The sequence below is a fragment of the Cherax quadricarinatus genome, chromosome 10 (genome assembly GCF_038502225.1).
Source record: "Cherax quadricarinatus isolate ZL_2023a chromosome 10, ASM3850222v1, whole genome shotgun sequence".
In the NCBI taxonomy this organism is placed as follows: Eukaryota; Metazoa; Arthropoda; class Malacostraca; order Decapoda; family Parastacidae; genus Cherax; species Cherax quadricarinatus.
This window is the reverse complement of record NC_091301.1, coordinates 7,082,678-7,107,643: the sequence shown is the minus strand read 5'-3', so window position 1 is coordinate 7,107,643 and position 24,966 is coordinate 7,082,678. Positions and strand designations below refer to the sequence as shown.

Below are 24,966 nucleotides of genomic sequence, written 5' to 3'. Positions count from 1 at the left end.
GCTAAGTGACTAAATACTAGTTGATAGTTGTGACAGAACCCACAGGCACAACACCAGACAAACATCTCTATGACATTCTCCGTGTCCGACTAAACCTTTACAAAAATTCAATGTATGTCAAAGGATCTAAAATCTGGAACACCCTACCTGAAAATTCTAAAACTGCAGACACATTCATCACCTTCAAAACTACCATCAGAAAACATCTTATCTCCCTGATACACCCTGTCAACTAATTACACGAATACCTCCTGGTGGTTCACACTTACACTCACTCACCCATTTGACCATAAACAGAAATATCAATCTCAATCTCAAAATAATGAATCCTAACTAGTCATAAGTTGGCCTGTGATACTCCAATACTGAAACTATGTATAGTGCCAAAACAAAAGCATTCACATTGCTAAACTCACAAACTAGTATTTAGTCACTTAGCCATAATACCAACTTACCTTATAATTTTGTAATATTTTAAACTTAAGATTTAATTTAAGTCTGCCCGAAATGCCTAGCCATGCTAGGTGTTCTAGTGGTACACTCTGTAATTATTATTTTACTACATGTAAACCACACAATAACCAAATTCTGTAAGCTCAGCATTGTAATCCTTACAGAGAATAAACTTTGAATTTGAATTTGAATTTGAATAAACTTGAATTGAATTGAATTGAATTGAATTTAACATTGGCGCCAAGACTTGAATGAACCAGTGGGAAGGCGGTGGCTCTGATTGGCCCATTTCCTGCAACGTTAAATATTCGCTATAAAATCCAGAATATTCTGCATCAAAGACTATTATCAGGATATTTATTAATTTAATAGATTGTTAAAAATCCTGTGAATTTTTTAATTTTTACTCGCTATGTAATTAGCGGAGAAAGTATTATTTTGCCTGGGGATGCTGATAATATATGAGTGTTTTGTTTCCACCGTCGGCAGTCTTACTGTTATTTGGAGAAGGACGATTGTTTTGTTATTGAACAAACACTGGCATCTACGAGTACTCATTGTGAGTAATGGCTTGCACGGAGTTGTGGTGGTGTTGTGAACAGTGTGTGTAGTGTAAGTGACAAGGGGTGGAGGTTGTAGCTGAGGTAGAGGTAGAGGAAAAAAGAGGCCGAAGTGGGGGTTTGTGGTGGTGGCGTCGGCAGCAGTGGCGCCGCGCCATCATCACTCCATCAGCACCACCATCCTGGATACTCTGATACCTCTCTGGCTTCATGTATTCCACTCTACCCTTGTCTCGCCTATTCTTAGTTCACTCACACTTCACTTCAACATTATCCACTGTTGTCTCACCACAATACAAAAAACTAATAGATTTGGGAGTGTGTACATTCCAATTTATTATATATTATATGACTTCCTAGTAAAGAAAAGCACATGTGTCCTCATCTGATAGTATATAACGTTCAGTGTTTATTACCAGTTGAGACACTGAAGCTGTAGTTGGAGATTCATTGTAGTGTTATTCTAGAGTTATGTTACACATGTTAATAAAGAAATCAATTGTAAAAATCTAAACATGTAATGAACGTGATTATAAACTAAGTTTTTATTTAGGCTTCGTATGTCCATAGTTTTAAGCTTAATTTTTTTTTTGTATAGTACATTGTGTAGAATTTCACTGAGAATAACCCAATAGTCAAACAGTGTGACTTCCACTTTCCACCACTGTTATTGCAGTGCAGTGACCAGGCCATTCCTCAATCTGATATAATATTTATTTAAGCATCGTGAAGGTTTTAGAACTCTCTGCATTTCAATTTTTAGTTGAATACTTTGGCTCAAGATAACTTTTTTTTTTTTTCATCATGACAAAATTGGCAGCTAATTTTATGGCCACCTTGGCACTTCCATGACAGAATTATATTTTTATTAGGTACTAGCATGGAATGAAATAAATTTTGCTTCACTAGCTTAATTTGACTTTTGATTCATTCATCCCTTTAGTTAAAAATACATTGGTTTGACCTTAGCTACCATGTTGAGTTCATTGTTATGAAAATCTCCCATGCACAGTGAACTGGCTTGTTGAAATAGCTATGGTTGGTACTTTTGTGGTTATCATGGAAAATTATTCTATTTCTGTTTTATAGTAATTACAGATTATTGATTATCTGCTCCCTTTTGGGGCGAGGGTTCACCACACTTTTTTAACACTGAGATGATCACATTTTTGTATGGTCTCTTTGTTGTACATTATTTTTTACATTGTTTTGGTGATAGATTGAACAGAACTAGATAATGTTAGTTATTGAATAACTGAGCCCCAGATAATCAATCTATATTTTCATGGTAGGTGTGAGAGTATCACACACCTCAAGGACCCCAATGGAAATAAGTTGCTTTATCTGATGTTTTTGGGTTATCCTAGGTAATCTACAGATGCTGCTATATATGATAATGTATGTAACTGTATTTATGTGTACCTGTACCTGAATAAACTTACACAGTGGCCATGCCTTTCCTCTTTTATTTAGCTTAGTGTGATAGCAGTTATGTGTGTTCTGCATTGTTCTTGCTAGTTGTTTTTCTTCATTAATTTTGATTTTCTTTTATTTATTTTTAGTGCTAAAAGTACTGTGTGAGACATGGTCAAAGCACTCAAGTTTCAAAAGTACATACATTAGTGGCCACTGCTATTTCAATGGTTGTGGCCCTATGGTGGGTGGGTGCGTGCCAAGGCTTTATGATTGTCGGTTCAACAGATTTTTTTTTTCTCGTAATGAGGACTGAGACTCAAATCATTTAGAAAAGCATACTCTAGTTTAATTTTTTCATGATGCAGATGTAGTAGCTAGTCCTATTGAAAGGGTTGAGTGTGGACTGGTAAGGCTTAGATTTAATTAGATTTTTATATTGTTTGTTACACTTAGCAGTGTTATTTTGTATCTTCTATGAATATAGTCTGTATAGCCCTTGTGGCTTAGCGCTTCTTTTTGATTATAATAATAATAATAATATGAATATAGCGCCAATCATTACTTGATCACCATTATACAACACAGTACTTAAAATTCCTGTATGGTTTTAAGAGCAGAACTTAACCCTTAAACTGTCCAAACGTAGATCTATGTTTTTTCAACATTTGAAAGTATGTAAAAAAATGTAGATCTTCTTTTTGTTTTTTTACATTTGAAAACATGTAAAAAAACTTTGATCTATGTTTTTTTTTTTTTTTGTTATATTTGAAAATATGTAAAACAAATGTAGATCTACTTTTGGAGCACTACACATGTGAACATAGATCTGTATGGACAGTTTAAGGGTTAAACAGATTCCTCACAATTTTCTGTTAAATTATATTGGTCTGATATAAATTATCCATATTGGTAATATATTGGTACCCCGAGTTTCGAACTTTTTTCATTCCAGAAGGCTGTTCAAGTGCCATTACCGAATTAATTTATTCCCATAAGGAATAATGTAAATTAAATTAGTCCATTTCAGACCCCCAAAAATACACTTACAAAAGCACTGACAGTAATACATTTACATAATTGGTAGAGTTGGGAGCAGTTCGAAACTCAGGGTACCACTGTATATTTCACGTTATATTGGAAAAATCATGTATCATTTATAAGTACAAGAGAGGCATGTATGTACACTATTTATTTTAAGACATTTAAAATAATTTGCTGGAGAAACCTACAATGTGGCCATTATATACGAACTCAGCATCAAGGAGCAGGAGACTCAGCTTAGAATATCAGTAGTCAGTTGTATTGATAAGAACTGGAAAAATCTTCACCTCTCATGTTGACTTGGAAACATGTACTCTACAGTGGGGATGCTGAAAAAGCTAAAATGTCTTAATAACCCTTGAGGATTATGAAGCAAGATAAAAGAAACTGCTAATAAAAACCATATAAACTATCTGGGAAAACACCTCATAGTTGCTATTTTAACCCTTTCAGGGTCGACAGGCCCTCTCCCAGACTTGTTCTCAGGGTCGACAAATTTAAAAAAAAAAATTATTTTCATATGAAAAGATAGAGAATCTTTTCCCGATCATAATGATACCAAAAGTATGAAATTTGATGGAAAACTTACGGAATTATGCTCTTGCGATGTTAGAGGTCCCGACTATGTTTATGCATCGGCGATTTTGCCCACTTTGAGCTCTATTTTCGGCCAATTCCAGTGTACTAGTCGACAAAAATCATAACTATTTTGCTAGAACTCCATTTTTTTTCTGTCGAGTGAGTACAAGAAACCACCCATTTATCGATTTCAACCATGCAATAAAGTGGTCAGAATTTAGCAATTTTGCCAATTTCACACATATTTCAAAAGATGCCAATTTCCAAATAGGGTCCAGAATAAACAAAGACATTCCTGACACTAAAATAACATTTCCTCTGTTCATTAGTCACGTCCCCACGCCCCTCTTACATTCTTTTGCTTTCCATTTTGAATTTTTATTCTCACAAAAAATAGAAGATTTACTGTTATGCAGACTACTGCATTAGTGTAGAAATGGTATAAATAATATCAGCGCACTTGTGAAAGAATATTAGACTCGCCAGTTGACGTGTATTGGATGCGTAGCATGATTTGTTTACTTTTGAACTTTGGTAAAAATTGAAGATTTCTGCTACTTTGAGCTCAATTTCAAGGTACTTTTCATTGTAAAACTAGTCAAAATCATCTCAATTTCTTTCATGTCTTCCATTCTATAAAATGAGACCAGGAAAACTAAAATACCATCATAAAAACCTTACGAAAATACAGTGCAAAGTCGCTGTTTTAAACCAAAAGCACTGTCAAAGATTTTTTTTCTCATTACGCACTGTGTGCTGCAGGATTTTTTTTTATACTGCTCACACTGACCACATAGACCCATTCTTTCATATGTAGGCCTACCAGCTTTCTCTCGCTAGATTTGAGGGCGCTAGAATTTAGGCGTACTAGTTCGTCAAAAACCCTGGTGCGTAAGCTGTACTAGTACGTCGGAAACCCTGAAAGTGTTAAACCAAACACATGGTCAATATTTTGCTTTTCCCATCATGCAGCACATGGGTCAAGCTTTTTTTATGCTGTGCATACTTGGTGCACAGACCCATTCTTTTATATTGAGGCCAAAATTTACTACTTGAAGCATATCTGAGTGAGTTGAGCTCATGATGTAGAACTGCGAGAGGGACTTTGACATCAGTGATGTAGCTGTGTGTGACAGCCACTGAAAAGTTTAAGTAAACCAGAGCTTTTCAACAGCCACACCAGAAAAATTATGGTAAAATGGAAGATGATAATGCTGAAGAAGGATAGGAATCTACTTATAGAAATGATAACCTAGTATGCAAAGAGCTTAAAACAGTTGGTGTTCATGTCCGAAATAAGACAAAGAAAACCCACGGAACTGCCAAACATTGCAGTACATGAAATACTAATGAGACTGAGAGAATAAAAGGTCTCAAAACTGTGGCTGGAACAATGCATGAATAGCCTGAACTTAGGAGACAAACTTTTGAAGACATTTTTGGTCCAACTTGTTAGTCTAAGTTGGACTGAAACAGCATCATAAGTTTCAGTCTCCTAAGTGTGGGTTGTTCATGTACGAGATTGAGAGAACCAGTTGCATAAATACCAGTGAGACCTGACAGGATATCTTGGATTGAAAGAGGGAGCTGGGGTCTTTAGTAAGCGGCTTTGTCTTGTTTTGAGCAAAACATTAGACAGTGTAACTACCATGAAAGAAAAAGGCTCAGCAGGAGATGTAACGTTCCCCTGATGAAAAGTAGGGGCGCCACGTGTACGTTGAGAGAACACAATAGGTGTCCAGGGCCCAAGACTGTTCAGCTGCCTCTCAGCATACATAAGGCACTGGACAGGCACCTAAAGTCAGTACCTGACCAACTGGGCGGGCTGTTTGTAAGTCAGCTTGTGTGCAGCCAACAGTAACAGCCAGGTTGATCAGACCCTGATCCACGTTGAGGCCTGGTCTCAGACCGAGCCCCGGGGGTGTTGACCCCCGAAACCCTCTCCAGGTAAACTCCAGGACATCTGAAACATTTAAACATTTAAAAAATGGAAATTAGAAATCATATGCTAACATTTTTGCATTTGTGATTACAAAAAAAATAGTTATACTGTACTACATTTTTATGCAATATTTGTTATCCTGTTTTTGTTTTGGTACTGTACATGATGCATAGGAGGAAAATACTGTATTGGTTAATGAATCTTGCATTATTTAAGAATTTGCTCTTTTATTTGTTGGTTAATTGTGTACTTTTTATGAATTCCAGATCTAACAGAATGCCACCTGTTGAAATTCAGTGGTGCGACCATTCCTCGGTGCTTTTAGAGTACCTGCGCCAACTGTATGAAGAAGGTCGCTTTGTTGATGTTGGTTTAGAATGCGAGGGTCGCCAAGTCAAAGCTCACAAGGCTGTTATTTCTGCATGTAGTCCTTATTTGGAGGTAAGCATAATTTTGCATTTCTGGTTAAAAAAATGCAATGTATTTTTTAGTAAGCTGGTACAGCTACACTTAGTAGCCAAATACTGCAACATGCAAAATATATTAGTACAGGTTGGCCATCACTAATCCGACAATTAGTAATCTGGTTCCATCAGTAATCCGGCACTAATTTCGGCTAGCATAATTTCAAGTTTCCAGGGTCGCCACACCAACCTGCTGCTACTGTTTGGTGGCACTACTTGCTACATAAGTCATTCCAATTTCTTTTTCTCCATTTATTGATATCTGCTCACTTTTAGTCATAGCCATGGTTCCAGTGAATAAAAGAAATGCTTCTCGTTGTGTAAAGCACATACACCATGCATTGCCCATAAAAGATAAGGTGGCTTTGAAGCCGTTGTTGGTTGCCATGAGCTCAGCTCACTCAGATAAGCTGTGACTGGTAAATTTAGGTGTACATATGAGAGAATAGGTCTGTGTGGTAGGTGTGCACTATGTAAAAAATTCTTGCAGCAGGCATTACATAAAAAAAACTGTGACCATGTTTTCGGTGTAAAACAGTGACTTTGTGGTGTATTTCCATATGGTTTTTGTGATTGTATTCTCATTTTTTTGGTCCCATTTGATAGACTGGATGATGTTACAGAAATAGATACACCTACCATCCGATTTACGACCACGTTTTTTTATGCCAAATTTCTGGGAAATAAGCAACTGTTTGTGTTGTACAGTGTTTATCCTAAACCTTACAGTATAAAATACAGTACTAACAGCATAAAAAGTAAAGGAAAAAATGAAATACCAAAATAAAACAGTAAAATAAAATCATTACAAAAGTGTGATGTAGATATTCAGTAGTAAGGTTTGACTTAAGTCCATTTTGACTTATGACCGGTTGGTCGGAACCGAGCTTGGTTGTAAGTCGGATGGTACCTGTACAATTTTGATTGGTTTCATGACAGAAAGTACCTTGAAATTGAGCTCAAAGTAGTGGAAATGTTCAGTTTATGCCGATGTTCAAGAGTAAACAAATGACATCGTCCAGTACATGTCCAACTGGCCCATCTAATGTGCACTCACGAATAGGTTGACATTATTTATTGCTGCACACTAACAGCACCTTTCAAGGCAGGTGAAATTGCTGACCTAGAAAATGCACAGAGAACCTTCACGGCACGCATAACAGATAAAATACCTCAATTACTGGGAGCGCTTGAAGTTCCAGAACCTGTACTCCCTGGAACTCAGGCGGGAGAGATACATGATTATATACACCTGGAAAATTCTAGAGGGACTAACACCGAACTTGCACTTGAAAATCACTCGCTACAAAAGCAAAAGACTCGACAGACGATGCAACATCCCCCCAGTGAAAAGCAGGGGTGTCACTAGCACGTTAAGAGACAGCACAATAAGTGTCAGGGGCCTGAGACTGTTCAACTGCCTCCCAGCATACATAAGGGGGATTACCAATAGACCCCTGGCTGTCTTCAAGCAGGCACTGGACAAGCACCTAAAGTCGGTACCTGACCAGCCGGGCTGTGGCTCGTACGTTGGATTGCGTGCAGCCAGCAGTAACAGCCTGGTTGATCAGGCTCTGATCCACCATGAGGCCTGGTCACAAACTGGGCTGCGGGGGCGTTGACCCCTGAAACACTCTCCAGGTAAACTCCAGGTAAACAACTTACAATAATGCAGTAGCGTGCATAACTTTTATTTTCATGTGAATAAAAATTCAAAATGGAAAGCAAATGTAATATAAAAGGGGGCTGGATATGTGACTAATGAACAGAGAAAATGTTATTTTAGTGTCAGGAGTGTCTGCATTGTTTATTCTGAACCCTATTTGGAAATTGGCATATCTTGAAATTTGTGTAAAATTGGCCAAATTGCCGATTTCTGACCACTTTATTGGGTAGTTGAAATAGATAAATGGGCGGTTTCTTGTACTCAGTCGACGGAATAGGAGAAATACTAGCAAAATATCTGAGTTTGGTAGATTGGAACAATGAAATGGGCCAAAAATAGGGTGTAAAGTGGGTGAAATCGCTGATTTCACCCATTCGGTTTAGTTTATTCTAACCTAACCACTGCAATCTGGTAAAAATCACTAATCTGGCACCCTATGGGTCCCAATGATGCTGGATTAGTGATGGTCAACCTGTATCATATTTGAAGGCACTGGTACACTAGTTGATACAGTTAGGCATTAAATAAATAAGTTTATTTAGGTATACACAAATACAGTTACGTAGATTATCATACATAGCAGCATGTGTGTAAAGTACCTAGGATAACCCAAAAAAGTCAGACAGTGATTTATTTCCATTGGGGTCCTTTTACCTTATTATTATAATATAATAGTGATAATGTCTTATTACTCTGTAAAGGAGATAACATCTTATTATCATACTGTTAAGACTATTTACTACATGAGGGTCATTAAGACTATCTACAATACGAGGGTCATTACTAGGAATAAAGTAAAAGCACACATGTGTTAGCTAAAAATAAAAAAATATTCCCCTCCCTTTCTGTCACTACATTTATCAGGCACCTTTTGGCTCTCTTCTTGAACTGGTTCATACTATGACTGGCCATTACATGTGTGGACAGTCTGTTCCATTCCTTTATTGCTGTACAATAAAAGGTTTGAAGCCTGGCCACTAACTGGGTACTACAAAGTTGTGCTCTCTCCCCCTAGTACTATGATTGCTTTGGTTCCCAGCCTTGACAAAATTGGCAGCAAGATATTCTGGACACTGTGAGCAATTTTATAAACATGATTTAGCTTCAGTTGTTTTACTCTGTCTCCAACATTCAGCATATCCAACTGCTGTAATTCATCCTGGCCTATATAATAAGACATTACAAGGACGCCAATGGAAATAAGTTACAATTTTGGGGTTATTCTAGGTATTCTATACATGTTACTAGATAGGATAATTGTACTTATGTGTATTTGTGCCTAGTAAACTTGCTTACTTATGCAGTGGACCCCCGCCATTCGGCGGCCATGACTCGTGAAATCCAACTTTCGGCAAGTTTTTTCGGCAAAATTTAGCTTCATGGTTTGTGATTAGACTCGTGATTCGGCGACCTGGTACGCATCTGCCCGTCAGCGCACACACAAAGCCAGTCTCCCGCACTATTCACACTCAAGTGTGAAATTGTTTACCAGCATGTGACCATCACCCCACGCGTTCATACAACACATTTCATAATATAATTCATTGTTTTTTGTGCTTGCAACTGCTATTTAAGCCACCATGGGCCCAAAGAAAGCTCCTAGTGCCAGCCCTTTGGTAAAGAAGGTGAGAAACACGATAGAATTCAAGAAAAAACTCAGAGCAAAGTACTAAAGTAGAGGAGGAAGAGAGAGGGGAGAATGTGCCTTCTGCAGTGATTTAGTGATTCTACAATATGTATGATACTAAAGCAGCAGGTATCGATGAAGGCTATAGCTCCAGCCAGTGATAAAGTGTAGAATTAACAGTGTAGCAAGTAAGTTCAGCGAGTAAGCGTTAGAAAAACATGAGAGTAACTCTCCAATGTTGTTGGATGTGTATAGGACCGCTGAACATACACCGCCGTGCTATCTTCCACCACCCTAAACCTCTGCCAACATCTCCTTCATCAAACTAACTAATTAAACTAACATCTCCTCCAAGGTAAGTGTAAATATAAAAATGTAAATATAAAAGGACACCAATGGATATATGTCACTCTTGAATTTTTTGGGTTATCCTGGGTACTTTACATATATGCTGCTATGTATAATAATCTATGTATGTAACTGTATTTGTGTATACCTGAATAAACTTACTTACTTTATAAATTAAAATGTAAATATTTCTTATTTATAAATTACATACATTGTTTAAGTGTGATGGTGGTGCTGGCAGAAGCCTCCACTGCCACTGACATGGCTTCTCTCAGTGGTGGTCCTTAAACCCAACAACAACACTTACACCATTTACTCCTCTCATACATTATGACTTATTTTATTCATTCTAGATTATATATCATGTTTCTATGTTATTAATATTGTTTATAATGTCATATTAGATGAATTGTGATAGATAAATAAGCCGTAGAGATATTAGCGTTATATTGAAGCATAATAAACTCGCCTTCCTCTTGCCTCCTACCTACCTCCGACACCAACAAGAATCAACAAAGGTTAACCCTTTCAGGGTCCAAGGCCCAAATCTGGAGTCACGCACCAGTGTCCAAGAATTTAAAAAAAAAAAATTTGTTATTTTTTCTTATGAAATCGTAGAGAATCTTTTTGTGAAGGTAATAAAACAAAAAGTACGAAATTTGGTGGAAAATTAACGAAATTATGCTCTCGCGAATTTTGATGTGTCAGCGATATTTACGAATCGGCGATTTTGCCGAATTTGACTCCCATTTTAGGCCAATTACATTATTCCAATCAACCAAATTCTTAGCTATTTCACTAGTATTACTTCTATTCTATCGATTGAGCACAAGAAATCGCCAAGTCAACTGTTTCAACTACAAAATAAAGTGATCGGAAATTGTTAATTTGGCCAATTTAACACAAAGTTCAAAATATTCCAATTTCAAAATAGGGTCCAGAATGAACAATGTAGGCATTCCTGGCACTAAACTAACATTTCCTCTGTTCATTAGTTATGTTTTGAGGCTTTACAAATAAATTCCATTTTGATTTTTTATTCACATAATGAATTTTTATTCACACCAAAAAATAGAAGATTTACTGTTATGCAATACTGTAATAATTGTATAAATATCATCACCATATTTGTGAATGTATATTAGACCCACCAGCTGACGTGTATTAGACTTGTGAGGTCGTTTGTTTACTCTTGAATATCGGCAAAAATTTAACATTTCCGCTACTTTGAGCTCAGTTTCAAGCCATTTCCAGTGCTAAACCCAATCAAAATCATCTCTATTTCTGTAATATGTCTTCCATTCTATCAAATGAGACCAAGAAATCGCAAATACAACTATAAAAAACATACGAAAAAACACTGCAAAGTTGCTGTTTTAATCGAAAAATCATGATTTCATTTTTTTTCTCTCGTTATACACAGTGTGCTGCAGGATCTGTTTTATGTGGTGCACACATACCACATAGATGTATTCTCTCATATCTAGGCCCAAATGTACCACTCACAGTTTATCAGAGTGAGCTGAGCTCATGGCGTAGATCTACGGTTTGGACCCTGAACGTAAAGCCGTAGATCTACGGGACGGACCCTGAAAGGGTTAAGTGTGATGTTAAATGTTCATTTATCCATTTTATTAGTGCTTTGTATATATTTGTCATTGTTTTTTGTATGTAAATCTATATTTAATCTTTAAAAAAATAATTTTTTTGTTAATACTTTTGACTGTCTGAAATGGATTAATTGGGTTTCCATTATTTCTTATAGGGAAAATAGATTCGCCAATCGTGAATTTCGCCAGTCGGCAGACTCTCTGGAACGGATTAATTATGAAACTCGGGGGTCCACTGTATTTAACTGTTTCACTCTTGCAACCCCCAAATTAAGCATGCTGACAATGTACTGATATTTCAAAAAGAAAAAAATGTAAATGGTAGATCATCTTTTTCTGAAGGTAATGATACCAAAAACTCTAAATGAAAGAAAACATGAATTATGCAAGTGCCGAGTTGGAGGTCTGGGTGCAATGTACACATTGGTGATTTTGCTGACTTGGAGTCCTATTTTAAGCCAATTTGACTGTTTCTAGCTGTTCTATAAGCTGTTGATAAGAACAGGAAACCACCCATTCAACCATCAGAACTGTCTTATAATATAGTGGACCCCAGGATTACATAATTAATCCGTTCCAGAGAGAGTGACTTGTCCCGAATCTGACTTATTCCAAATTAATTTTCCCCATAAGAAATAATGGAAATCCAATTAATCGTTTCAGACACCCAAAAGTATTAAAAAATTGTTTTCTACATGAAATATACATTTACCTACAGAGAAAACAGTGATACATGAAGAATAAAACAATAATAACATCACACTTACCTTTATTGAAGACATGGTGATGTATGGAAGATGGGAGGAGGGGAGAGGATGGAGGAGTTTAAAATTGTTTGGAAGAGGAATCCCCTTCCATAAAGACTTCAGGTACCAAGTCCTTATCCTGGATTACTTCCCTCCTTTGTTTTTTAATGTCACTAGGACCAGTTTGAGAGTCACTGGACCCCTGTCACTCAAAAAAGTGTTTCAGAGAGGTCTGTTTCTGGCGTATGTTAGGAATTGTGTTGGGAGACAGGACAAGATAGTCCTTCAATATGACACTAATATCAGCTCTACGGCTTATTTATCTAGCGCAATTCATCTAATATGACATAATAAACAATATTAATAACGTAGAAACATGATATATATACTCTAGAATGAATAAAATATGGCATTAAGAATGTCATGACTGGTAGTGTGTTGTTTGTTGGGTGTATAAGGGCCACAGAAAGATAATCCTTACATGGTGGTGAAGGCAGCAGCAGAGGTGGCAGTGTTAGTCAGTAGCCTTATATATACCTCCAACAGCAGTGGAGGAGTCAGTTTCGTGCTGTCCTTTTTCTATCGATTAATCGCTTAACTTACTTGCTTTGCTGCTAATGCTACACTTTATCGCTGGCTGGCGCTATTGCCTTTATCGACTCCTGCTGCTTTAGTATTGTACATATTGCAGAATCACTGAAAAAGGCATATTCTCCTCTGTCTGTCAGCCCTTTACCAAAGGGCTGGCTGGCACTAGAAGCTTTCTTTGGGCCCATGGTGACTTATTTATCAGTTACAAACACTAAAAAGAATGGAATAATACAAAATGTATCGTATGAACGCGTAGGATCGTCCTCACTAGCTGGTAAACAATGGCACACTGGGCCGCTTAGGCCCGAAACAAATGACTTATACTGAGTTCAGTGACGTTCACCAAGCCAATATGTATTTTGACGCAAAAATGTTACTTATTCCGATGACGTCTTAATCCGGGGGTCCACTGTATGCACAGAAGTTAGTAATTTGGCCAATTTTACTCAAAATTAAAAATCCATTTTAAATAGTCAAATACATGTATAAACACTGTAGGCATTCCAGCTACTACACTGAAGAAATCTTTCATCTGTTCATTAATCATGTCCTCAGGTCTCCTGTATTATGCTTGCCCTCCATTTTGAATTCATCATAAAAAAAAAGTTTTTACCTTATTTCTCAGATAATATAATATAATTAAGAATGATTGATTGGTCATGGTTAGGGCATCCCAGGAGTTGAAGCAAACCTAGTAAAAACCTATAAGACAGACTGGGGAAGGGCCAGTGGGTACTCCTACCCTTTCTCGAGAAAATCTTTAAAAACTGGATATTTCTGATATCACTACTTAAGTAGGATGGCTTTCATTCTATCAGTTGATACCAAGAAAGAGCCATAAAAACCATCCTGAATACCTCAGGTTGCTATTTGAAACCAAAAGCTAGTTCAGAGGTTTTCTCTTCCCATAATGCGCTGAAAGGGTAAGGATTTTTTTATATTGTGTGCATTCACTGCGTAGACCCATTCTCTCATGTCTAGGCCAAGATTTACAGCTTGCAGCTTATTTGAGGGAGCTGAGTGTGAGTGATACTGGCATCAGTGACGTAGATCTGTGTGAAAGACGGTGAGAAGGTTAAAAATTCTGCTTGTGTATTTATTTATATGGTGATTTTGGAAAAGCTGACGTGAATTTTTGCTCACCAGATACATCATTATATTTTTCTTGAATGGTTAAGCATCATATTAACCCTTTTAGGGTTGCGACCCCTGCTTGCAAACTTGCTCTCAGGGTTGGAGAATTTTCAAAAAAAAAAAAGTTAAATGATAGTCAATCTTTTTCCATAGGTAATGAAACCACGAGTATGAAATTTGATGGAAAACTTGCGGAATTATGCTCTCGCAAAATAAGTGGTCTTGGTGATATTTACGCATTGGTGATTTCTCCCACTTTGAGCCCTATTTTGGGTCAACTCCATTGTTCCAGTCAACCAAACTCACAGCTATTTTGCTAATACTCCTTTTATTCTATCGACTGAATACAAGAAACCGCCCATTTACCTATTTCAGCTAATAAAGTGACGAGAAATTGGTAATTTGGCCAATTTCACACAAAATTCAGGAAAGGCCAATTTCAAACTAGGGTCCAGAATAAACTGTGCAGGCATTCCTGGCACTAAAATAACATTTTCTCTGTTCGTTAGTCATGTCTCCAGGCCCCTCTTATATTACGCTTGCTCTCCATTTTGAATTTTTATTCACACAGAAAAATAGATGCTTTACTGTTATGCAGACTACTACATTATTGTAATACAGCCTCTCCTCACTTAGTGACGTACTCATTTACCGACGCCTCAGACTTACAGTGGGCTCTCTGACCAGTATTTATACCTAAATAATGTATATTAGAGCTGATTCCCTCTATTCTGTTTATTTCAATACGCAGTACACTACTGTATAAACATTTAAAAATATACCAGAAATGTTATAAAGGGTGCAAAGGTAACATTAAAACAATATCAAAGATGGTTGACACAAACCCACTACCATTATAGTATGCTCCTCACTTAATGATGAATTCGTTTAATGACGTTGGTCTTAGGAATGGAACTCTGTCGTTAAGTGAGGAGAGGTTGTCATTGTATAAATATCAGCACATTTGTGAACGCATATTAGACCCACCAGTTGATGTGTATTGGACGTGTGACGTGATTTGTTTACTCTTGAACATCAGTGAAAATTGAGCATTTCCACTATTTTGAGCTTAATATCAAGCTACTGTCAGTCCTGAAACCAATCAAAATCATCTCTATTTCCATTCTTCCAAATGAGACCAAGAAAATGAGAATACCACCGTAAAAACCACATGAAAATACACTGCAGAATCACTGCTGTAAACAAAAAATACAGTTGTAGTTTTTTTCTCATTAGGCACTGTGTGGTGCAGGATTTTGTTTTATATACTTACAGCATAGACCTATTCTCTCATATTTAGGCCCAGATTATCTGAGTGAGCTGAGCTCATAGCGCCATGTTACGGGACTGACACTGGCTTCAAAGCCATGATATAACAGGACCGATGCCAAAAGGGTTGAGAGGTTACGCAGCATGGGAGCATCCAATCTTTTATGCATAATGGAAACTGTTGGTTCATATTAGTGAGAAGGTTAAGGTGTATACTGTATTTGAATTTGTTCAGTATAGTTGCTCTGTATCTCTGATTAGATTGATATTGAGTAGTTTTGGTAATGAGAAGCTGGTGATTTGCCAAATGTAAATATATTGAACAGGTTGTAATAAATAGATAATGGAATATTATTGAAAATACAGTAGTTGGTACTATGAGTGTTAACATGGCTAAAGCTACATACAGTCCATTATTTTTATTACTTTAGACAAATAAGTAATCTTTAATTTGCCCAGGAGAACAAGTAGCTTTAAAAAGTGTTCATTCATTTTACCAATCGCATATTTTCTAAATACATGAAGGTTTCTAAGCCTTCTATGTTTCCATGCTCATCTTTGCCAAAAGAGTGCTGACAACAGTGTTCAGGTGACCCTCTGAACTACAACATTCCCACATTTCTTCAAAATATAGTCACTGTGCTTCCCACCTCCTGGACTCAAGACTGGCTAACTGGACTTGAGTCACTTCTGTATGTTTTTGTTATTCATATGATTGCTCATTTTTATTTCTGTTTGTTTATCTTGTATGTTTAATTTTTTGATACACTATTTACATAGGGTCTGTTGAAAGGAAACCCAGCAAGAAGTCATCTCATAAAATTTAATGGATATTCATACAACAGCCTTCGAGCAGTTATAGACTTCATGTATAATGGTAAGTTTTCATTAAGTTCACCTGCAGTAATTTAATGAAATCTGTGAAATGTGTTTAGTTTAATATTTAAGAGGAATTACAGTGGAACCTCGGTTTTCATATGCCCTAATTTTCGTGGGATTCGGTTGTCGATGACTTTTATTGTCAGAATTTTGCCCCAGTTTTCGTATATCCACTCCGTAGAGCTAAAAATGGTCTGTACCAAACTTGTCCGCCTGCTCGCATGACTTGGTCACTCAAGCGCCTACACAAAGCATCCCATGTGTTCGTGACTGTCTGCCTTTGTTTCTCGTTGAGTGAGCATTAACTCGTTCATTCATCCAAACATTTCATAATATTCCATTGTTTTTTGTGCTCGTTTATTGGGTGCGACTATTAAATAAGCCACCATGGGACCAAAGAAAGTTCTGAGTGTCAGCTCTTTGATAAAGAAGGCAAGAAACACGATATAATTCAATAAAGAACTCGTAGCAAAGTATGAAAGTTGCGTACGCGTGGCCAATCTCGCCAGGATGTATGGCAGAATGTGCCTTCTTCAGTGATTAACCCTTTCAGGGTCAAGAGACCCTCTCCTAAACTTGTTCTCAGGGTCAAAAATTTTGTTGGAAATTTTTTTTTATGAAAAGATAGAGAGTCTTTCCCCAATCATAATGACACCAAAAGTATGAAATTTGATGAAAAACTTACGGAATTATGTTGTCGCGAAGTTAGCGGTCTCGACGATATTTACGCATTGGCAATTTCGCCCACTTTGAGCCCTATTTTCGGCCAATTCCAGTGTACTAGTTGAGAAAAATCATAACTATTTCACTAGAACTCCATTTTTTTCTATCGAATGAATACAAGAAACCACCCATTTACCGATTTCAACTATCCAATAAAGTGGTCAGAAATTAGCAATTTTGCCAATTTCACACAAATTTCAAAAGATGCCAATTTCCAAATAGGGTCCAGAATAAACAAGACAGACATTCCTGGCACTAAAATAACATTTCCTCTGTTCATTAGTCACGTTCCCAGGCCCCTCTTACATTTCTTTTGCTTACCACTTTGAATTTTTATTCTCAAAAAAAAAAATAGAAGATTTACTGTTATGCAGACTACTGTATTAGTGTAGAAATGGTATAAATAATATCAGCGCACTTGTGAAAGAATATTAGACTCGCCAGTTGACGTGTATTGGACGTGTGGCATGATTTGTTTACTTTTGAACTTTGGCAAATATCGAACATTTATGCTACTTTGAGCTCAATTTCAAAGTTCTTTTCATTGTGAAACCAATCAAAATCATCTTAATTTCTGTAATATGTCTTCCATTCTATAAAATGAGACCAGGAAAACTAGAATACAACCATAAATGCCATACAAAAATACAACGCAAAGTCGCTGTTTTAAACCAAAAACACTGTCAAAGTGTTTTTTCTCATTACGCACTGTGTGCTGCAGGATTTTTTTATACTGCGCACACTGACCACACAGACCCATTCTTTCATATGTATGTCTACCAGCTCTCTCTTGTTAGATTTGAAGGCGCTAGAATTTAGGCGTACTAGTACAGTAGGGCCCCACTTATACGGCAGGTTAGGTTCCAGGCTGTCGCCGGAAAGCAGACATCGCCAGAAGGCAGAACTCCATTTTTTCCATTTATAAATGCATATAAATGCCAGACAACAAGTTTACACTAAATTATATTAAGTTAGTAATAGAACTAGGCATTAAAAACACACAAAGTAAAATACAGTCACAGTAAATTCATTACTTATCTTAAAGTATTTGTAATCTTAATGTAGGGAGAGAGGTGAGTAGTACTCATTTGTAGGAAGTCAGGTGCAGGTAGCCCAGGTGTAGGTAGCACTGGCTCCCCGTCTCATACTTAATATTAAAACATCCCAGAGAAGTAAAATGCACATACAGTACACTCATTATTTACCTTAAAATATATGTAGTTTTAATATAGGAAGAGAGGTGAGTAGTACTTATTTGTATAAAGTCAGTGTAGGTAGCCCGTAGGTGTAGCCGGTAGGTGTAACCTGGGCTACACCTACCGGCTACCTACACTGTGGCCCAGAGCCATATTATTAACATCGACATGCCTTGTTCACTGAATTTAATCATTTCTAACAACTACCTTTAGATGCCATCATAAATGAAGGTAGAAGTAATGAATAATTCATGCCAAAAATTGTAAACAAAAGCGGAGTGGGGGAGTGGCTGGGCCAAACGCAAATTCATACACGTTTTCTCTGATGGCTGAACAGAGAAAACGTAATGTTGTCCCTCCACCCAGCTCCACAAGTATTATTATCAGAGCATATAAAATATGCAATAAATGCCAGACAACAAGTTTACACTTACTTATATTAAGTTAGCAATAGAAATAGGCATTAAAAACACAATAAAAGGTAAGATACACACAGAGTACACTTATTACTTACCTTAAAATATTAATATTAATGTGTGAGAGGTGAGTGGCAGGGTGTTTATTGAATAAATCAGAATGGCACACCATCATCCTCTAACTTGGCACTTAAAGCAAGAGGCTTATGACTTCTCTTTTTATTACAGCTAACCATAGACGCCATCGTCAATGAGAGCCAACTAGTTAACGAAAGAGTTGAGACAATGTAAGAACACAAACTGAACAGGTAGTGGACGATCACTTGGTCAGGCGAAATAAATGCGTATTAATGCGTGTCTACTTTTAGTTCATTCACGTCCATTTGTAAGAGTTTGTAAAACATTTACCTCAATATTTTTTTATTTTAATAATAATTACCTCACAATACAAATACTCTTACATTGTGTACAAGTTAGTTCAGAATAAACAAACAGCAACACATCATTTTTAGAGTTTTTTTTTTTTTTATTTGCCGGTATTCTCCCGGCCCGGGTCTTTTCCAGGTAGTGGTGACCCGGCCTTGGCTTTTTAGAGTGAATGAAGATAATATTAATAATAATAATATTATTATTATTAATATTAATAATAATAATATTATTATTATTATTATTATTATTATTATTATTATTATTATTATTATGAATTATAAAAAGCACTAAACCCACAAGGGTCATGAATTGCTATACATAAAGGCATACGAAAAGAATATTTTTCTACAGTTACCCCCAGTGTTTGACTAGAAAAAACGTAATTCTTCCGACACCACCTACACAGCTGCTCTGTAAACAAATCACATATTTACATCAATTTTTATTCTGAGTGTATATATCATGTTTTTATGCTATGTAATGGGTTTCATATATAATTTTGAGGAAAATATCATAGATGGATTAATGAAAATGCCTATATTGATGTAAAATAAAACATTTAGTGTGCCCAAGAGTGATTATTATTACGTAGTATTGGCGTCATGAGTAGAGAGAGACTTAGCGATTTTAATGTGTACCTGCACACCAGCACAGTGTGTAAGTATATTTAGGTACAGGTACACATAAGTATAATTATCAGAGTACATATAAAATATGCAGTAACTTTAAAACACTTGAAATTTTGGAAAGTTTCCTGACATAATAGATGTGGTCACGGAAAATGTAAACAAACCGGGTGGGGGGTGCCGTATTTAAAAGACCGCTTGCCGTATAGCAAATTTTGGTCATAATTTGACATTGCCGTATTAGCGGAATGCCGTAAGGCGAAACGCCATAAAGCGGGGCCTTACTGTACGTCAACCCTGGTGCGTAATCCGTACTAGTACATCGGAAACCCTGAAAGTGTTAAGAACGTGTGCAAAATGGAGTGAGCTGCAAAGTTTTGTGGAGAAATATCACCTTAATAAAGCTGTTGCAAGCCGTGTCTGCAACGTCTTCAGTGACAATGCCTTGTCCCATTTTAGGCAAATCTTAGAGACGCCAGAAACAAACCTCTCTGGACAGATTTTTTGTGCGACAGGGGTCCAGTGACCCTCAAGCTGGTCCTAGTGCCAGTAAAAGACAAAGAAGGGAAGTAACCCCAGATAGGGCCTTGATACCTGAATTCGTTACAATAACCTCTCCTCCTCCCTCTCCCCTCCTTGCCATCTTCCATACGCCAACAAGTATTCAATAAAGGTAAAAGTGATGTTAAATGTTCATTTATCCATTATATTAGTCATTTAAATTTATTTCTCATTGTTCCTATGTAAAACTATAGTTATTCTCAATAAATATATTTTTTGCTAATATTTTTGGGTGTCTGGAATGGATTAATTGGATTTACATTTTCTCTTATGGGAAATATTGTTTCAGTTTTCATTTGATTCGGTTTTCGTCAGACTTTTTCGAACAGATTAATCATGAAAACTGAGGTTACAAATGCAAAGTTCTAAATGTTGGACAGGTAAATAACCATGCCACATATAAACTAAATAATGTAGATCTTAATACTACTGATTGCGAAAAGGATTTAGGAGTTCTGGTTATCAGTAATCTAAAACCAAGACAACAGTGCATTAGTGCTCGCAATAAAGCTAACAGAATTCTTGGCTTCATATCTAGAAGTATAAATAATAGAAGTCCTCAGGTTGTTCTTCAACTCTATATATCCTTGGTTAGGCCTCATTTAGACTATGCTGCTCAGTTCTGGTCACCGTATTACAGAATGGATATACTAAATGCTCTGGAAAACGTACAGAGGAGGATGACAAAGATGATCCCATGTATCAGAAATCTTCCCTATGAGGATAGACTGAGGGCCCTGAGTCTGCACTCTCTTGAAATGCGTAGATTTAGAGGGGATATGATCGAGGTGTATAAATGGAAAACAGGAATAAATAAAGGGGATGTAAATAGCGTGCTGAAAATTTCCAGCCAAGACAGGACTCGCAGCAATGGTTTCAAGTTGGAAAAATTCAGATTCAGGAAGGATATAGGAAAGCACTGGTTTGGTAATAGAGTTGTGGATGAGTGGAACAAACTCCCGAGTACAGTTATTGAGGCTAAAACATTGTGTAGTTTTAAAAATAGGTTAGATAATTACATGCGTGGGTGTGGGTGGGTGTGAGTTGGCCCTGACTAGCTTGTGCTGCTGGGTCTGGTGCCGTGCTCCTTCCTTGAGTGGAGGTGGCCAGACTGGGTGGGTCATTGGGCTTGTCCCTGGGGGGGGGGGGATATGGACCTGCTCCACATGGGTCAGTAGACCTGTTGCAGTGTTCCTTCTTTCTTATGTTCTATAAAATTTGATAAGTATGTAAAACTAGTAATGTAAATGTTAATACTGAAAGAGATTTTGAGTAACTTGTTTGACTAAAGGCACTAAAACCTTTCACACAGGTGGACGACACAGGGCAACAACGCAAGCTTTCTTATTTGGACACTGCTGCTCTAGAGCTTAATTCATGATTTTAATAAGTTTTAATAGAACTGCTCTGCATATTTGTATTTGTCCACATGGCTGTTGATATTGTATAGCTCTCCAACCAGCCTTTTACATTTCTTAGATTGTTGATAGCTTATAGGATATTTTATTATTATCTGTTTATTGGGTTTCTAGTATTCATATTTTTATCTCCACCAAATTTTCTATATACGTATTTAGTTTATTGTATTTGATAGGGAATGTATTTAGTGTAAATGTGTGTGTGTGTGTGTGTGTACTCACCTATTTGTACTCACCTATTTGTGGTTGCAGGGGTCGAGCCCTAGCTCCTGGCCCCGCCTCTTCACCGGTTGCTACTAGACCCTCTCTCCCCCCGCTCCATGAGCTTTATCAAACCTCGTCTTAAAACTGTGTATGTTTCCTGCCTCCACTACGTCATTTTCTAGGCTATTCCACTGCCTTACAACTCTGACTGAAGAAATACTTCCTACTATCTCTCTGACTCATTTGTGTCTTCAACTTCCAATTGTGGCCTCTTGTTTCTGTGTCCCCTCCCTGGAACATCCTGTGTGTGTGTGTGTGTGTTTGTGTTTGTACGTACTCACCTAGTTGAGGTTGCCGGGGTCCCATCTCTGGAACATCCTGTCTTTGTCCACCTTGTCAATTCCTCTCAGTATTTTGTATGTCATTATCATGTCCCCTCTATCTCTCATGTCCTCCAGTGTTGTCAGGTTGATTTCCCTTAACCTCTCCTCGTAGGACATACCTCTTAGCTCTGGAACTAGTCTTGTTGTAAACCTTTGCACTTTCTCTAGTTTCTTTACGTGCTTGGCTAGGTGTGGGTTCCAAACTGGTGTCGCATACTCCAGTATGGGCCTAATGTACACGGTGTACAGGATCCTGAACGATTCCTTATTAAGATGTCGGAATGCTGTTCTGAGGTTTGCTAGGCGCCCATATGCTGTAGCAGTTATTTGGTTGATGTGTGCTTCAGGAGATGTGCCTGGTGTTATACTCACCCCAAGATCTTTTTCCTTGAGTGAGGTTTGTAGTCTCTGGCCCCCTAGACTGTACTGCGTCTGCGGTCTTCTTTGGCCTTCCCCAATCTTCATGACTTTGCACTTAGTGGGGTTGAACTCCAGGAGCCAATTGCTGGACCAGGTCTGCAGCCTGTCCAGATCCCTTTGTAGTTCTGCCTGGTCTTCGAGCGAATGAATTCTTCTCATCAACTTCACGTCATTTGCAAACAGGGACACTTCGGAGTCTATTCCTTCCATCATGTCGTTCACAAATACCAGAAACAGCACTGGTCCTAGGACTGACCCCTGTGGGACCCCGCTGGTCACAGGTGCCCACTCTGACACCTCGCCACATACCATGACTCGCTGCTGTCTTCCTGACAAGTATTCCCTGATCCATTGTAGTGCCTTCCCTGTTATCCCTGCTTGGTCCTCCAGTTTTTGCACTAATCTCTTGTGTGGAACTGTGTCAAATGCTTTCTTGCAGTCCAAGAAAATGCAATCACCCACCCCTCTCTTTGTCTTACTGCTGTCACCATGTCATTGAACTCCAGTAGGTTTGTGACACAGGATTTCCCATCCCTGAAACCATGTTGGCTGCTGTTGATGAGATCATTCCTTTATAGGTGTTCTACTACTCTTCTGATAATCTTCTCCATGACTTTGCATATTATACATGTCAGTGACACTGGTCTGTAGTTTAGTGTGTGTGTGTGTGTGTGTGTGTGTGTGTGTGTGTGTGTGTGTGTGTGTGTGTGTGTGTGTGTGTGTGTGTGTGTGTGTGTGTGTATGTGTGTATGTATGTATGTATGTATGTATGTATGTATGTATGTATGTATGTATAGTGATATGAGCAAATTCGCCGATGACACAAAGATAGGTAGGATAATTGATTCAAACGTAGATGTTTGGGAACTCCAGGAGGATTTAGACAAACTCTATTTTTGGTCAGAAAAGTGGCAGATGCAGTTCAATGTAGATAAATGCAAGGTTCTGAGGCTCAGGAGTGTCCATAACCCTAGCACTTATAAGTTAAATAATGTAGAACTTAGCTGTACAGATTGTGAAAAGGACTTGGGGGTTATGGTAAGCAGCAACCTTAACCCAAGACAGTAATGCCTAAGCGTACATAATAAGGCAAATAGATTATTGGGATTTATATCAAAAAGTGTAAGCAACAGAAGTCCAGAGGTTATACTGCAACTTTACACATCATTAGTAAGGCCTCACCTAGATTATGCAGCTCAGTTCTGGTCTCCATATTACACAATGGATATAAATTCGTTAGAAAACATTCAGCGAAGAATGACTAATTACATAGAATTAGAAATCTTCTGTATGAAGAACGATTGAAGACTCTTAACCCTTTGACTGTCGCGGCCGTATATTACGTCTTACGAGGTACCGTGTTTGACGTATATATACTCATAAATTCTAGCGGCTTCAAATCAAGCAGGAGAAAGTTGGTAGACCCACATGTGAGAGAATGGGTCTGTGTGATCAGTGTGCACCATGTAAAAAAAATCCTGGAGCACGCAGTGCATAATGAGAAAAAAAAAACTCCGACCGATTTTTTTTAATTAAAATGCCGAATTTTGTGGTCTATTTTCGTATAGTATTTATGATTGTATTCTCGTTTTCTTGGTCTCATTTGATAGAATGGAAAACATATTATAGAAATAGAGGTGATTTTGATTGATTTTACTATAAAAAGAACCTAGAAATGGAGCTCAAAGTAGGGGAAATGTTTGATTTTTGCCAATGTTCAAAAGTAAACAAATGATGCCATTGTCTAATAAATGTCCAACTAGCCATTCTAATATGCAGTCATGAATGGGTTGATGTTATTTATGCAATTATTACAGTATTGCAGTAGTCTGCATAATAGTAAGTCTTCTATTTTTTGTTTGAATAAAAATTCAAAATAGAAAGCAAGAGTAATATCAGAGGGGCCTGGAGACATGACTGATGAGCAAAGAAAATGTTATTTTAGAGCCAGGAATGTCTGCATTGTTCATTCTGGACCTTATTTTGAAATTGTCATATTTTTTAGTTTTCGTGAAATTGGCCATATTGCAAATTTCTGACCACATTATTAGGTAGTTGAAATCGGTAAATGGGCAGATTCTTGTACTCAATCAATAGAAAAAATGGAGTTCTAAAGAAATATCTATGAGTTTGGGCGACTGGAACAATGGAATTAGCCGAAAATAGGGCTCAAAGTGGGCGAAATCGCCGATTTGTAAACAGCGCCGAGGTCGCTAACTTCGCGAGAGCATAATTCCATCAGTTTTCCATCAAATTTCGTTTTTT

At 37.4% G+C, this 24,966-nt stretch overlaps 1 protein-coding gene across 6 annotated transcripts in view; it reads left to right on the top strand.

The window, feature by feature from the left end:
* The first annotated feature begins 894 nt into the window (after positions 1 to 894).
* Positions 895 to 24,966, top strand: part of LOC128687915 (protein tramtrack, alpha isoform) — a 113,653-nt gene continuing 89,581 nt past the window's right edge. For 5 of the 6 annotated variants that reach the window (XM_053775515.2, XM_053775513.2, XM_053775516.2 and 2 more), the window contains exons 1-3: positions 895 to 1,012; positions 6,258 to 6,432; positions 16,227 to 16,323. In XM_053775515.2, coding sequence (XP_053631490.1) covers positions 6,268 to 6,432; positions 16,227 to 16,323 — 262 coding nt within the window. In that variant the 5' untranslated portion in view covers positions 895 to 1,012; positions 6,258 to 6,267. Of the gene's footprint in view, positions 1,066 to 6,257; positions 6,433 to 16,226; positions 16,324 to 24,966 lie in introns of all 6 variants that reach the window. The other variant, XM_053775512.2, reaches the window with a different exon arrangement.